Source organism: Bombina bombina, chromosome 7 (assembly GCF_027579735.1).
Source record: "Bombina bombina isolate aBomBom1 chromosome 7, aBomBom1.pri, whole genome shotgun sequence".
Lineage (NCBI taxonomy): Eukaryota > Metazoa > Chordata > Amphibia > Anura > Bombinatoridae > Bombina > Bombina bombina.
The window spans coordinates 623,942,959-623,956,065 of NC_069505.1; the positions used below are offsets into that span (position 1 = coordinate 623,942,959).

A 13,107-nucleotide genomic window follows, 5' to 3' on the forward strand; every position below is an offset into this window, starting at 1 on the left:
TGATATTCCGCCCTCCTCAGCGACGCTTACGTCTCTGACTGGTTGTCAGCTGTCAACAAAGCCATCCGTTCATTGGCTTGCTCCGCCCTCTAAACGGTACTAATAGCCTAATCCACTCCCCTGGTTGGCAAGAGCCAGCAGCTGATTCGTTGTTTCTTCAACCCGTTATCCATTTGACATCGGGTGTGTCTGGAAAGGGCTTTTAATTGGTTGTCCAGTTCATTGTTGTATCCTGATTGGTTGTCCAATTCCTTCAGTTCATTCCCGGGTTTTGGAGCCGCCACAGCCAACATGAGCTCCGTCATCGTTAATACGGCTCCGACCGTGACCGTAACGATCAGCAGCAGCCTGAACTCCTTTACGGCTGAGAAGAGGCTGGACCGGGGCCTCACTCTTGCAGAGATGAAGGTTGGGATTTAAACAAAAACATGGCGGCTCCCATAGAGCAGCGTGACATAGGGAGCAGGGACAAGCCGGTGTGAGAGGTCACAGTCAGAGACCGAGGGGGAGGAGCTGTTAAGTTGTCACGTGATGGGGAGAATGGTGGCACCTAGTGGGAGGAGTCATGAAAGGGGGAGGGATAAAAGCTATTACGTTAGGTAGTAGGTGCTAATGTGCTATATAATTTTGAAGCGACTAATTGGGTTAATGTGAAGCTGCACTGCTAGCATGGGTCAATGGGAGGTGAAAAATGCAAGTGGGAGGAGCTTGATTTATTTAAAATAAATAAAGATGAACAAAAAGGTGTGGGAGGGCTGTTAGTGACTTTAGGTATTGGATGAGCTAAAAATGGGTTTAGGTGAGTTGTAAAGAACTGATGTAATGTGATGGGGGAGGGGCTAATGTGAAGCGATATAAGCTAAATATTAATAATTATGTGTTGAAGGGGCTAAAGGTGCAACCTGAGGTTAGATCACCAATATCATGATGTGGAATGGTCTGTATATTAATAAGCAGTGGTGTGGGAGGGGCTAAAGGTGCAACCTGATGTTAGATCACCAATATCATGATGCTGGATGGTCTATATATTAATAAGCAGGGGTGTGGGGGGGGCTAAAGGTGCAACCTGAGGTTAGATCACCAATATCATGATGTGGGATGGTCTGTATATTAATAAGCAGGGGTGTGGGAAGGGCTAAAGGTGCAACCTGAGGTTAGATCACCAATATCATGATGCTGGATGGTCTATATATTAATAAGCAGGGGTGTGGGAGGGGCTAAAGGTGCAACCTGAGGTTAGATCACCAATATCATGATGTGGAATGGTCTGTATATTAATAATCAGGGGTGTGGGAGGGAGGAGCTTGATTTAAAATAAAAAACGATGAACAAAAAGGTGTGAGAGGGGCTGTTAGTGACTTTAGAATTTGGATGAGCTAAAAATGGGTTTAGGTGAGTTGTAAAGAACTGATGTAATGTGATGTGGGAGGAGCTAAATATGTGGTACCTTATGTGGGAGGGGCTAATGTGAAGTGATAGAAGCTAAATATTAATAATTATGTGTTGAAGGGGTTAAAGATGCAACCTGAGGTTAGATCACCAATATCATGATGTGGGATGGTCTGTATATTAATAAGCAGGGGTATGTGAGGGGCTAAAGGTGTCACCTGAGGTGAGATCACCCATGTCATGATGTGGGATGGTCTGTATATTAATAAGCAGGGGTGTGTGAGGGGCTAAAGTTGTCACCTGAGGTGAGATTACCCATGTCATGATGCGGGATGGTCTGTATATTATTAAGCAGGGGTGTGGGAGGGGCTAAAGGTGCAACCTGAGGTTAGATCACCAATATCATGATGTGGGATGGTCTGTATATTATTAAGCAGGGGTGTGGGAGGGGCGAAAGGTGCAACCTGAGGTGAGATCACCCATGTCAATATATGGGAGGAGCTATATATTAAGCAGGGGTCTGGACTAGGGTAATTATGATTGGATCTTGCTAATTTGGAGGAAACAAAGTTGTTACATTGAAGTAGCTCAAATGGATCTGTTCCTAAGTATTAACTCTTATGTGATAGCACATTCTTGAGAGGTTCACACGTATGTAAATGTTCTGGATCTTGACATGTAGGAGGCGCTAATGAGGAGGCTCTGCTATGTAAAAACATAATGTAGGAGGGACAGGCTGGGAGAGGACTAATAAAGAGTCAGAGGGAGGAGGAGCTTATTTTGAATATGGAGCTAAAAACGTATGATGTAGGATTGGCTAATAAGGAAAGAGATGGAGACTTTAATAAGGCAGAAGCAGCTAATAAAGATGCGTGAAGAGCTAATGAGACCATGTCCTGATACTTGAAGAAGAGGATTGTCCTTATGGTGCAGATCTATTTTTTACAGGTTTATGTTCTTTAAAAGGAGATTAGCAAAGAGCTGTGTTGTCTGATCTGACCTTGTATCTGCCATATAAGTGTATATTAGATATGATTTACCCTGACCCATATATGTGATATAGTTGTTCTTGTAACTCATGCCCCTTTACGTCACAGTGTAAGCTGGAGCTTGTGGTGGGATCTCCGGCATCTTGTATGGACTTGCAGCTGTACAACACCGACAACAGATTTCTGCTCAACCTGGATCAGGACGATGCCCTCCTGGGATCCTATCCTGTTGACAATGGCTGCAGGATCCACGTGGGTATTTTTGTGCAAAAAAAATAAATATATATATATATATATATATATATATATATATATATATATATATATATATATATATATATATATATATAGTGTAACTGTGCATGCACAGCTTATTAGTATATGCATTTGAAACAGTAATAGCATTTGACAGTGAGAGTAATGTGTACAGCGCCAAAGGCTAATGGATAAAAAGTATGAGTACAGTAAAGACACTCAAAGGTGTAGATTAACCCCTTAATGACCACAGCACTTTTCCATTTTCTGTCCGTTTGGGACCAAGGCTATTTTTACATTTCTGCGGTGTTTGTGTTTAGCTGTAATTTTCCCCTTGCTCATTTAATGTACCCACACATATTATATACCGTTTTTCTCGCCATTAAATGGACTTTCAAAATATACCATTATTTTCCTCATATCTTATAATTTACTATAAAAATTTTTATAAAATATGAGGAAAAAATAGAAAAAAACACACTTTTTCTAACTTTGACCCCCAAAATCTGTTATACATCTACAACCACCAAACAAAAACCATGCTAAATAGTTTCTAAATTTTGTCCTGAGTTTAGAAATACCCAATGTTTACATGTTCTTTGCTTTTTTTGCAAGTTATAGGGCCATAAATACAAGTAGCACTTTGCTATTTCCAAACCACTTTTTTTCAAAATTAGCGCTAGTTACATTGGAACACTGATATCTTTCAGGAATCCCTGAATATCCCTTGACATGTATATTTTTTTTTTTAGAAGACATCCCAAAGTATTGATCTAGGCCCATTTTGGTATATTTCATGCCACCATTTCACCGCCAAATGCGATCAAATAAAAAAAAATGTTCACTTTTTCACAATTTTTTTCACAAACTTAAGGTTTCTCACTGAAATTATTTACAAAAAACTTATGCAATTATAGCATACATGGTTGTAAATGCTTCTCTGGGATCCCCTTTGTTCATAAATAGCAGACATATATGGCTTTGGTTTTGCTTTTTACTAATTAGAAGGCTGCTAAATGCGACTGCGCACCACACGTGTATTATGCCCAGCAGTGAAGGGGTTAATTAGGGAGCATGTAGGGAGCTTCTAGGGTTAATTTTAGCTTCAGTGTAGTGTAGTAGACAACCCCAAGTATTGATCTAGGCCCATTTTGGTATATTTCATGCCACCATTTCACCGCCAAATGCAATCAAATTAAAAAAAACGCTAAATTTTTCACAATTTTAGGTTTCTCACTGAAATTATTTACAAACAGCATGTGCAATTATGGCACAAATAGTTGTAAATGCTTCTCTGGGATCCCCTTTGTTCAGAAATAGCAGACATATATGACTTTGGGGTTGCTTTTTGGTAATTAGAAGGCCGCAAAGTGCTGCTGCGCATCACACATGTATTATGGCTAGCAGTCAAGGGGTTAATTAGGTAGTTTGTAGGGAGCTTGCGGGGTTAATTTTAGCTTTAGTGTAGAGATCAGCCTCCCACCTGACACATCAGACCCCCTGATATCTCCCAAACAGCTCCCTTCCCTCCCCCACCCCACAATTGTCCCCGCCATCTTAAGTACTGGCAGAAAGTCTGCCAGTACTAAAATAAAAGTTTTTTTTTTTTTAAAAAAAATACATCTTTAGCATATTTACATATGCTACTTTGTAGGATCCCCCCTTAGCCCCCAACCTCCCTGATCCCCCCCAAAAACAGCTCTCTAACCCCCCCCCTGCCTTATTGGGGGCCATCTTGGGTACTGGCAGCTGTCTGCCAGTACCCAGTTAACAACATTTTTTCCTCTTTTTGTATTTTTTTTTTTTTACATTTTGCTGTAGTGTAGCTTCCCCACGACCAACCCCTACCCCCACCCCCTCCCAGATCCCTTAGATTAGTTTTTGGGGGCATTTACTCCCCCTCTTCCTCCCACTTACTACATAATTATTTCTGTAGTGTAAGCGGTTCCCACCCGCTCCCTCCCGTGCACGCGCCCGCCCACCGATCCCACGTGCACGCGCGCGTGTCTGTGCGCGCCCCTGACTCTCCCGCCCCCGATCCCGCCCCCCTCTGTGTATCTGAAGCCATCGATGGCCGCCCACCCGCCTCCCACTGCAGCTCCCACCCACCAACGATTGCGGCCATCGATGGCCGGTGTAGAGAGGGCCACAAATTGTTATTGCAGGATGCCTCGATATTGAGGCATCCTGCAATAACAGGAAAGCAGCTGGAAGCGATGAGGATCGCTTCCAGCTGCTTTCCAAACCGAGGACGTACGCCACACGTCCTCAGGCGTTAACTGCCTTTTTTCTGAGGACGTGTGGCGTACGTCCTCGGTCATTAAGGGGTTAAAGGGACATGAAACCCAAATTTTTTCTTTCATGATTCAGAAAGAAAATGCAATTTTAAACATCTTTCTAATTTACTTCTATTATCTAATTTGTTTTATTCTCTTGATATTCTTTGCTGAAAAGCATATCTAGATATGCTCAGTAGCTGCTGATTGGTTGCTGCACATAGAAACCTTGTGTGATTGGCTTACCCATGTGCATTGCTTTTTCTTCAACTAAGGATATCTAAAAAATGAAGCAAAATAAATAATAGAAGTAAATTGTAATGTTGTTTAAATTTGTATTCTCTATCTGAATCATGAAAGAAAGATTTTGGGTTTAGTGGCCCTTTAAGTCTGCTGTGTTATAGTGTCAGCAGTAGATGATAGTGTTCATCAAGTGTAAAGTTAAATACAATAAATTTATTACAGAAATGATCATAAAAGTACAATTTAAAAATTTAATAAAACAGTAAAAGATGCATGGATCCATGATAAGACAAAAATGAAACAAGTTAAAAGGATGACATTGATAATAAATGGGTTGACTTGATTGGTATGCAATGCTGGTTTGGGTTTGCAGGGACTGATAAAGTGATTTTCAAAAGGTGCACACAATAAGTTAGACAATAAAAGCAATGATGTCAATTAGAGAATGATGATGATAAAAATGTGAGAATCAATGTAATAATGCAAGGGGGCACAGCAGTGCAAAAAGCAATTTTAAAATTGAAAAAATGGTGAAAAAAGGAAAAATGGTGATAGGAGGTGACACAATTAATGTGAAACAAACCAAAAAATGAAAAAATTAATCAATAATAGTGAAAAATATGGTGCTGTTCAACAAATGTTAGTGATGATCATAGAAGGAACAAAAAGCCAATTTTGTAATCCAAATGAATAAAAACAGAAAAAACCTTGGATGTTGATGGTGATGATCCCTAGGCGAATCCCTGACAACGGTCAGCTGCTAGCTCAATGTCCTAAAACGTTCCTGTGAAAAAATATAAACATAGCGTAATATGTCCACAGTAATGTAATATCCTTGGAGTAATTCTTACCAGTGGGTCAACGCGTTTCGGCCCTATAACACAGGCCTTTATCAAGACTTTTCACCATTTTTTCAATTTAAAAATTGCTTTTTGCACTGCTGTGCCCCCTTGCATTATTACATTGATTCTCACATTTTTATCATCATCATTCTCTAATTGACATCATTGCTTTTATTGTCTAACTTATTGTGTGCACCTTTTGAAAATCACTTTCTTATCGGTCCCTGCAAACCCAAACCAGCATTGCATACCAATCAAGTCAACCCATTTATTATCATTGTCATCCTTTTAACTTGTTACATTTTTGTCTTATCATGGATCCATGCATCTTTTACTGTTTTATTGAATTTTTAATTGTACTTTTATGCTCATTTCTGTAATAAATTTATTGTATTTAACTTTACACTTGATGAACACTATCATCTACTGCTGACACTATAACACAGCAGACTTAATCTACACCTATGAGTGTCTTTACTGTACTCATACTTTTTATCCATTAGCCTTTGGCGCTGTACACATTACTCTCACTGTCAATTTACCTATTTGGGGGCTAGTTAGGACCCCTCTTGTGCACAGCTTAGGGATATATCTTAGCGCTTGGTTACAACCACCCCTTCTTTTTAGATCTATTTCACAGTAATAGCATTTACTAGAAAAGTTTTTTCTAATACAAGTAAAATGTAAAAATGCTTCTTTTGAAAATTTAAAGGGATCGGAAAGTCAAAATGAAACTTGCACGATTCAGATAGAGCCGGTCATTTTAAGACGATTTTAAATTCACTTCTATTTTTAAATGTGCTTCGTTCTCTTGGTATCCCTTGTTGAAAAAGAATACGCACATATCCTACACCAGTGGGAGCTGCTGGTGCCTGCGCACATTTGTCTCTTGTGATTGGCTAACTAGATGTGTTCAGCTTCCGGCCAGTAGTGCAATGCAATTCCTTCAGCAAAGGATAACAAGAGAATGAAGCAAATTTGATAATAGAAGTAAATTGGAAAGTTTTTTTTAAAATTGTATGTTCTATCCAAATCATGAAAGACGATTTTTGGGTTTACTATCGCTTTAAATACATTCTAGCACATTTCAGTTATAACTATTATGTCATTGAAATTTGGGTACAAGTTTCATAGTTTTAAATTTAAAAGTGTATTCCTGCCTTTGGGTTTAATCACAGTCCCTCAGAAAACTTCTCAAATAACTTGTCTACAAAAAAACATTCGTCTGAATATTTAATGCACGTCTAGTTTTCAAGTAGATTGGAATGTCTGTAAATCTCTGTTTTTCTAGCAGTTTAGAAAGACGCTACTGAGACAACAGATTCTTTACAGTATTTTCTCTGGTGCTAAAAATAATGAATGATTACCAACAGGTGATAGACAAGAGCGGAGCCAGAATCGGAGAATTTGAGGACCTTTCCAGAGTGGAGAAATATGAAATATCACAAGACGCCTATGAGAAAAGATCAGGTATTTTCCAGTGTTTCATTTTACCCATAGTCCTTTTCAACAGCTCCTGGTAAATTTATGAAGCCAATTTTATAATGTAATTGTATTCTGATTCCAGATTCAGTGCGCTCATTTCTCAAGAAGAATAGGATGGGTAAATTTAACGAGGAGGAAACTGCCCAGAAGGCGGCGGAGCAACAGCGGAAACTGGATGAGGAGAAAGCAGCAGCAGAAACCATTAATGTAGGGGAGCGATGCGAAGTGCGGTCGATAGGCCAACCCACCAAGCGGGGTACAGTTATGTACGTAGGTAAGTGCTCCTCCAGATCTTTATGATTTATTTCCTTTTCACAACATACCAGTTAGGATCTTGCTCATACTAAGAAAATGAAAAGTGTGCACAGGGAGTGGGGATGTGGAATGGTTTAAAGGTGTCTGATGAAGAACAGGGTGAAATGATTTCAAGTGTGAGCGATGTGAGACAATATTAGGTTTTATTAATGATCAAGGTGCAAATGAATCCGTTGGGGAGAGGGTTCTGCGTGTAGAGATGAGGTTTGTGTAAATAGACAAGTGTCCTGGTGTTAAAACCAACAAAAGCTGTGCAGGATTATTGGGAGCTGAGTGGTGTAGTGACTAGAGTGGGGGGGAAGCCTGTTGTGTTAAAGGGATACAAAGCAGTCTGTTTCACACTAAGCAGTGGGTTATACTTAAAGGGACACCGAACCGAAATGTTTTCTTTCGTGATTCAGATAGATCATGAAATTTTAAGCCACTTTCTAATTTACTCCTATTGTCACATTTTCTTCATTCTCTTGGTATCTTTATTTGAAATGCAAGAATGTAAGTTTAGATGCCGTCCCATTTTTGGTGAACAACCTGGGTTATCCTTGCTGATTAGTGGATAAATTCCTCCACCAATACAAAAAGTGCTGTCCAGAGTCTGAACAAAAAAAAAGCTTAGATGCCTTCTTTTTCAGACAAAGATAGCAAGAGAATGAAGAAAAAATGATAATAGGACTCAATTAGAAAGTTGCTTAAAATATCATGCTCTATCTGAATCACAAAAGAAAAAATGTGGGTTCAGTGTCCCTTTTAAAGGGAGATTAAACCTAATTTGTTTTTCTTTCATGATTCAGATAGAGCATAGAAATTTTAAACAACTTTCCAATTTAATTCTGTTATCAAATTTTCTTTGTTTTCTTGTTATCTTTTGTTGAAAAGCAGGTAGGTACAATCAGGAGTGTGCAGGTGTCTGCAGTACTATATAGCAGCGGTTTTGCAACAATATTATACATTAGCAAGAGCACTAGATAACAGCACTATTACCTGTCATGTAGTGCTACAGATACTACCTAGGTATCTCTATAACACAATATTATACATTAGCAAGAGCACTAGATAACAGCACTATTACCTGTCATGTAGTGCTACAGATACTACCTAGGTATCTCTATAACACACAATATTATACATTAGCAAGAGCAGTAGATAACAGCACTATTACCTGTCATGTAGTGCTACAGATACTACCTAGGTATCTCTATAACACACAATATTATACATTAGCAAGATCACTAGATAACAGCACTATTACCTGTCATGTAGTGCTACAGATACTACCTAGGTATCTCTATAACACACAATATTATACATCAGCAAGAGCACTAGATAACAGCACTATTACCTGTCATGTAGTGCTACAGATACTACCTAGGTATCTCTATAACACAATATTATACATTAGCAAGAGCACTAGATAACAGCACTATTACCTGTCATGTAGTGCTACAGATACTACCTAGGTATCTCTATAACACAATATTATACATTAGCAAGAGCACTAGATAACAGCACTATTACCTGTCATGTAGTGCTACAGATACTACCTAGGTATCTCTATAACACACAATATTATACATTAGCAAGAGCACTAGATAACAGCACTATTACCTGTCATGTAGTGCTACAGATACTACCTAGGTATCTCTATAACACAATATTATACATTAGCAAGAGCACTAGATAACAGCACTATTACCTGTCATGTAGTGCTACAGATACTACCTAGGTATCTCTATAACACACAATATTATACATTAGCAAGAGCTTTAGATAACAGCACTATTACCTGTCATGTAGTGCTACAGATACTACCTAGGTATCTCTATAACACAATATTATACATTAGCAAGAGCACTAGATAACAGCACTATTACCTGTCATGTAGTGCTACAGATACTACCTAGGTATCTCTATAACACAATATTATACATTAGCAAGAGCACTAGATAACAGCACTATTACCTGTCATGTAGTGCTACAGATACTACCTAGGTATCTCTATAACACACAATATTATACATTAGCAACAGCACTAGATAACAGCACTATTACCTGTCATGTAGTACTACAGATGATACCTAGGTATCTCTATAACACAATATTATACATTAGCAAGAGCACTAGATAACAGCACTATTACCTGTCATGTAGTGCTACAGATACTACCTAGGTATCTCTATAACACACAATATTATACATTAGCAAGATCACTAGATAACAGCACTATTACCTGTCATGTAGTGCTACAGATACTACCTAGGTATCTCTATAACACATAATGTTATACATTAGCAAGAACACTAGATAACAGCACTATTACCTGTCATGTAGTGCTACAGATGCTACCTAGGTATCTCTATAACATAATATTATACATTAGCAAGAGCACTAGATAACAGCACTATTAAATGTCATGTAGTGCTACAGATACTACCTAGGTATCTCTATAACACATAATATTATACATTAGCAAGAGCACTAGATAACAGCACTATTACCTGTCATGTAGTGCTACAGATACTACCTAGGTATCTCTATAACATAATATTATACATTAGCAAGAGCACTAGATAACAGCACTATTACCTGTCATGTAGTGCTACAGATACTACCTAGGTATCTCTATAACACACAATATTATACATTAGCAAGAGAACTAGATAACAGCACTATTACCTGTCATGTAGTGCTACAGATACTACCTAGGTATCTCTATAACATAATATTATACATTAGCAAGAGCACTAGATAACAGCACTATTACCTGTTATGTAGTGCTACAGATACTACCTAGGTATCTCTATAACACACAATATTATACATTAGCAAGAGCACTAGATAACAGCACTATTACCTGTCATGTAGTGCTACAGATACTACCTAGGTATCTCTATAACATAATATTATACATTAGCAAGAGCACTAGATAACAGCACTATTACCTGTCATGTAGTGCTACAGATACTACCTAGGTATCTCTATAACACAATATTATACATTAGCAAGAGAACTAGATAACAGCACTATTACCTGTCATGTAGTGCTACAGATACTACCTAGGTATCTCTATAACACAATATTATACATTAGCAAGAGCACTAGATAACAGCACTATTACCTGTCATGTAGTGCTACAGATACTACCTAGGTATCTCTATAACACACAATATTATACATTAGCAAGAGTACTAGATAACAGCACTATTACCTGTCATGTAGTGCTACAGATACTACCTAGGTATCTATATAACACAATATTATACATTAGCAAGAGCACTAGATAACAGCACTATTACCTGTCATGTAGTGCTACAGATACTACCTAGGTATCTCTATAACACACAATATTATACATTAGCAAGAGCATTAGATAACAGCACTATTACCTGTCATGTAGTGTTACAGATGCTACCTAGGTATCTCTATAACACACAATATTATACATTAGCAAGAGCACTAGATAACAGCACTATTACCTGTCATGTAGTGCTACAGATACTACCTAGGTATCTCTATAACACACAATATTATACATTAGCAAGAGCACTAGATAACAGCACTATTACCTGTCATGTAGTGCTACAGATACTACCTAGGTATCTCTATAGCACAATATTATACATTAGCAAGAGCAATAGATAACAGCACTATTACCTGTCATGTAGTGCTACAGATACTACCTAGGTATCTCTATAACACAATATTATACATTAGCAAGAGCAATAGATAACAGCACTATTACCTGTCATGTAGTGCTACAGATACTACCTAGGTATCTCTATAACACACAATATTATACATCAGCAAGAGCACTAGATAACAGCACTATTACCTGTCATGTAGTGCTACAGATACTACCTAGGTATCTCTATAGCACAATATTATACATTAGCAAGAGCAATAGATAACAGCACTATTACCTGTCATGTAGTGCTACAGATACTACCTAGGTATCTCTATAACACACAATATTATACATTAGCAAGAGCATTAGATAACAGCACTATTACCTGTCATGTAGTGTTACAGATGCTACCTAGGTATCTCTATAACACATAATATTATACATTAGCAAGAGCACTAGATAACAGCACTATTACCTGTCATGTAGTGCTACAGATACTACCTAGGTATCTCTATAACACAATATTATACATTAGCAAGAGCACTAGATAACAGCACTATTACCTGTCATGTAGTGCTACAGATACTACCTAGGTATCTCTATAACACACAATATTATACTTTAGCAAGAGCACTAGATAACAGCACTATTACCTGTCATGTAGTGTTACAGATGCTACCTAGGTATCTCTATAACACACAATATTATACATTAGCAAGAGCACTAGATAACAGCACTATTACCTGTCATGTAGTCCTACAGATGCTACCTAGGTATCTCTATAACATACAATATTATACATTAGCAAGAGCACTAGATAACAGCACTATTACCTGTCATGTTTTGCTACAGATACTACCTAGGTATCTCTCTAACACACAATATTATACATTAGCAAGAGCACTAGATAACAGCACTATTACCTGTCATGGAGTGCTACAGATACTACCTAGGTATCTCTATAACACACATTATTATACATTAGCAAGAGCACTAGATAACAGCACTATTACCTGTCATGTAGTGCTACAGATACTACCTAGGTATCTCTATAACACACAATATTATACATTAGCAAGCGCACTAGATAACAGCACTATTACCTGTCATGTAGTGCTACAGATACTACCTAGGTATCTCTATAACACACATTATTATACATTAGCAAGAGCACTAGATAACAGCACTATTACCTGTCATGTAGTGCTACAGATGCTACCTAGGTATCTCTATAACATAATATTATACATTAGCAAGAGCACTAGATAACAGCACTATTACCTGCCATGTAGTGCTACAGATACTACCTAGTATCTCTATAACACACAATATTATACATTAGCAAGAGTACTAGATAACAGCACTATTACCTGTCATGTAGTGCTACAGATACTACCTAGGTATCTCTATAACACACATTATTATACATTAGCAAGAGAACTAGATAACAGCACTATTACCTGTCATGTAGTGCTACAGATACTACCTAGGTATCTCTATAACACAATATTATACATTAGCAAGAGCACTAGATAACAGCACTATTACCTGTCATGTAGTGCTACAGATACTACCTAGGTATCTCTATAACACACAATATTATACATTAGCAAGAGCACTAGATAACAGCACTATTACCTGTCATGTAGTGCTACAGTTACTACCTAGGTATCTCTATAACACAATATTATACA

At 37.9% G+C, this 13,107-nt stretch overlaps 1 protein-coding gene across 1 annotated transcript in view; it reads left to right on the top strand.

Moving 5' to 3' along the window:
- The first annotated feature begins 221 nt into the window (after window positions 1-221).
- The window catches only part of TBCB (tubulin folding cofactor B), a 53,876-nt gene continuing 40,990 nt past the window's right edge, over window positions 222-13,107 (top strand). The window contains exons 1-4 of the mRNA XM_053688732.1: window positions 222-408; window positions 2,487-2,630; window positions 7,368-7,464; window positions 7,562-7,753. Of these exons, the coding sequence (XP_053544707.1) occupies window positions 292-408; window positions 2,487-2,630; window positions 7,368-7,464; window positions 7,562-7,753 (550 nt within the window). The 5' untranslated portion in view covers window positions 222-291. The remainder of the gene's footprint in view (window positions 409-2,486; window positions 2,631-7,367; window positions 7,465-7,561; window positions 7,754-13,107) is intronic.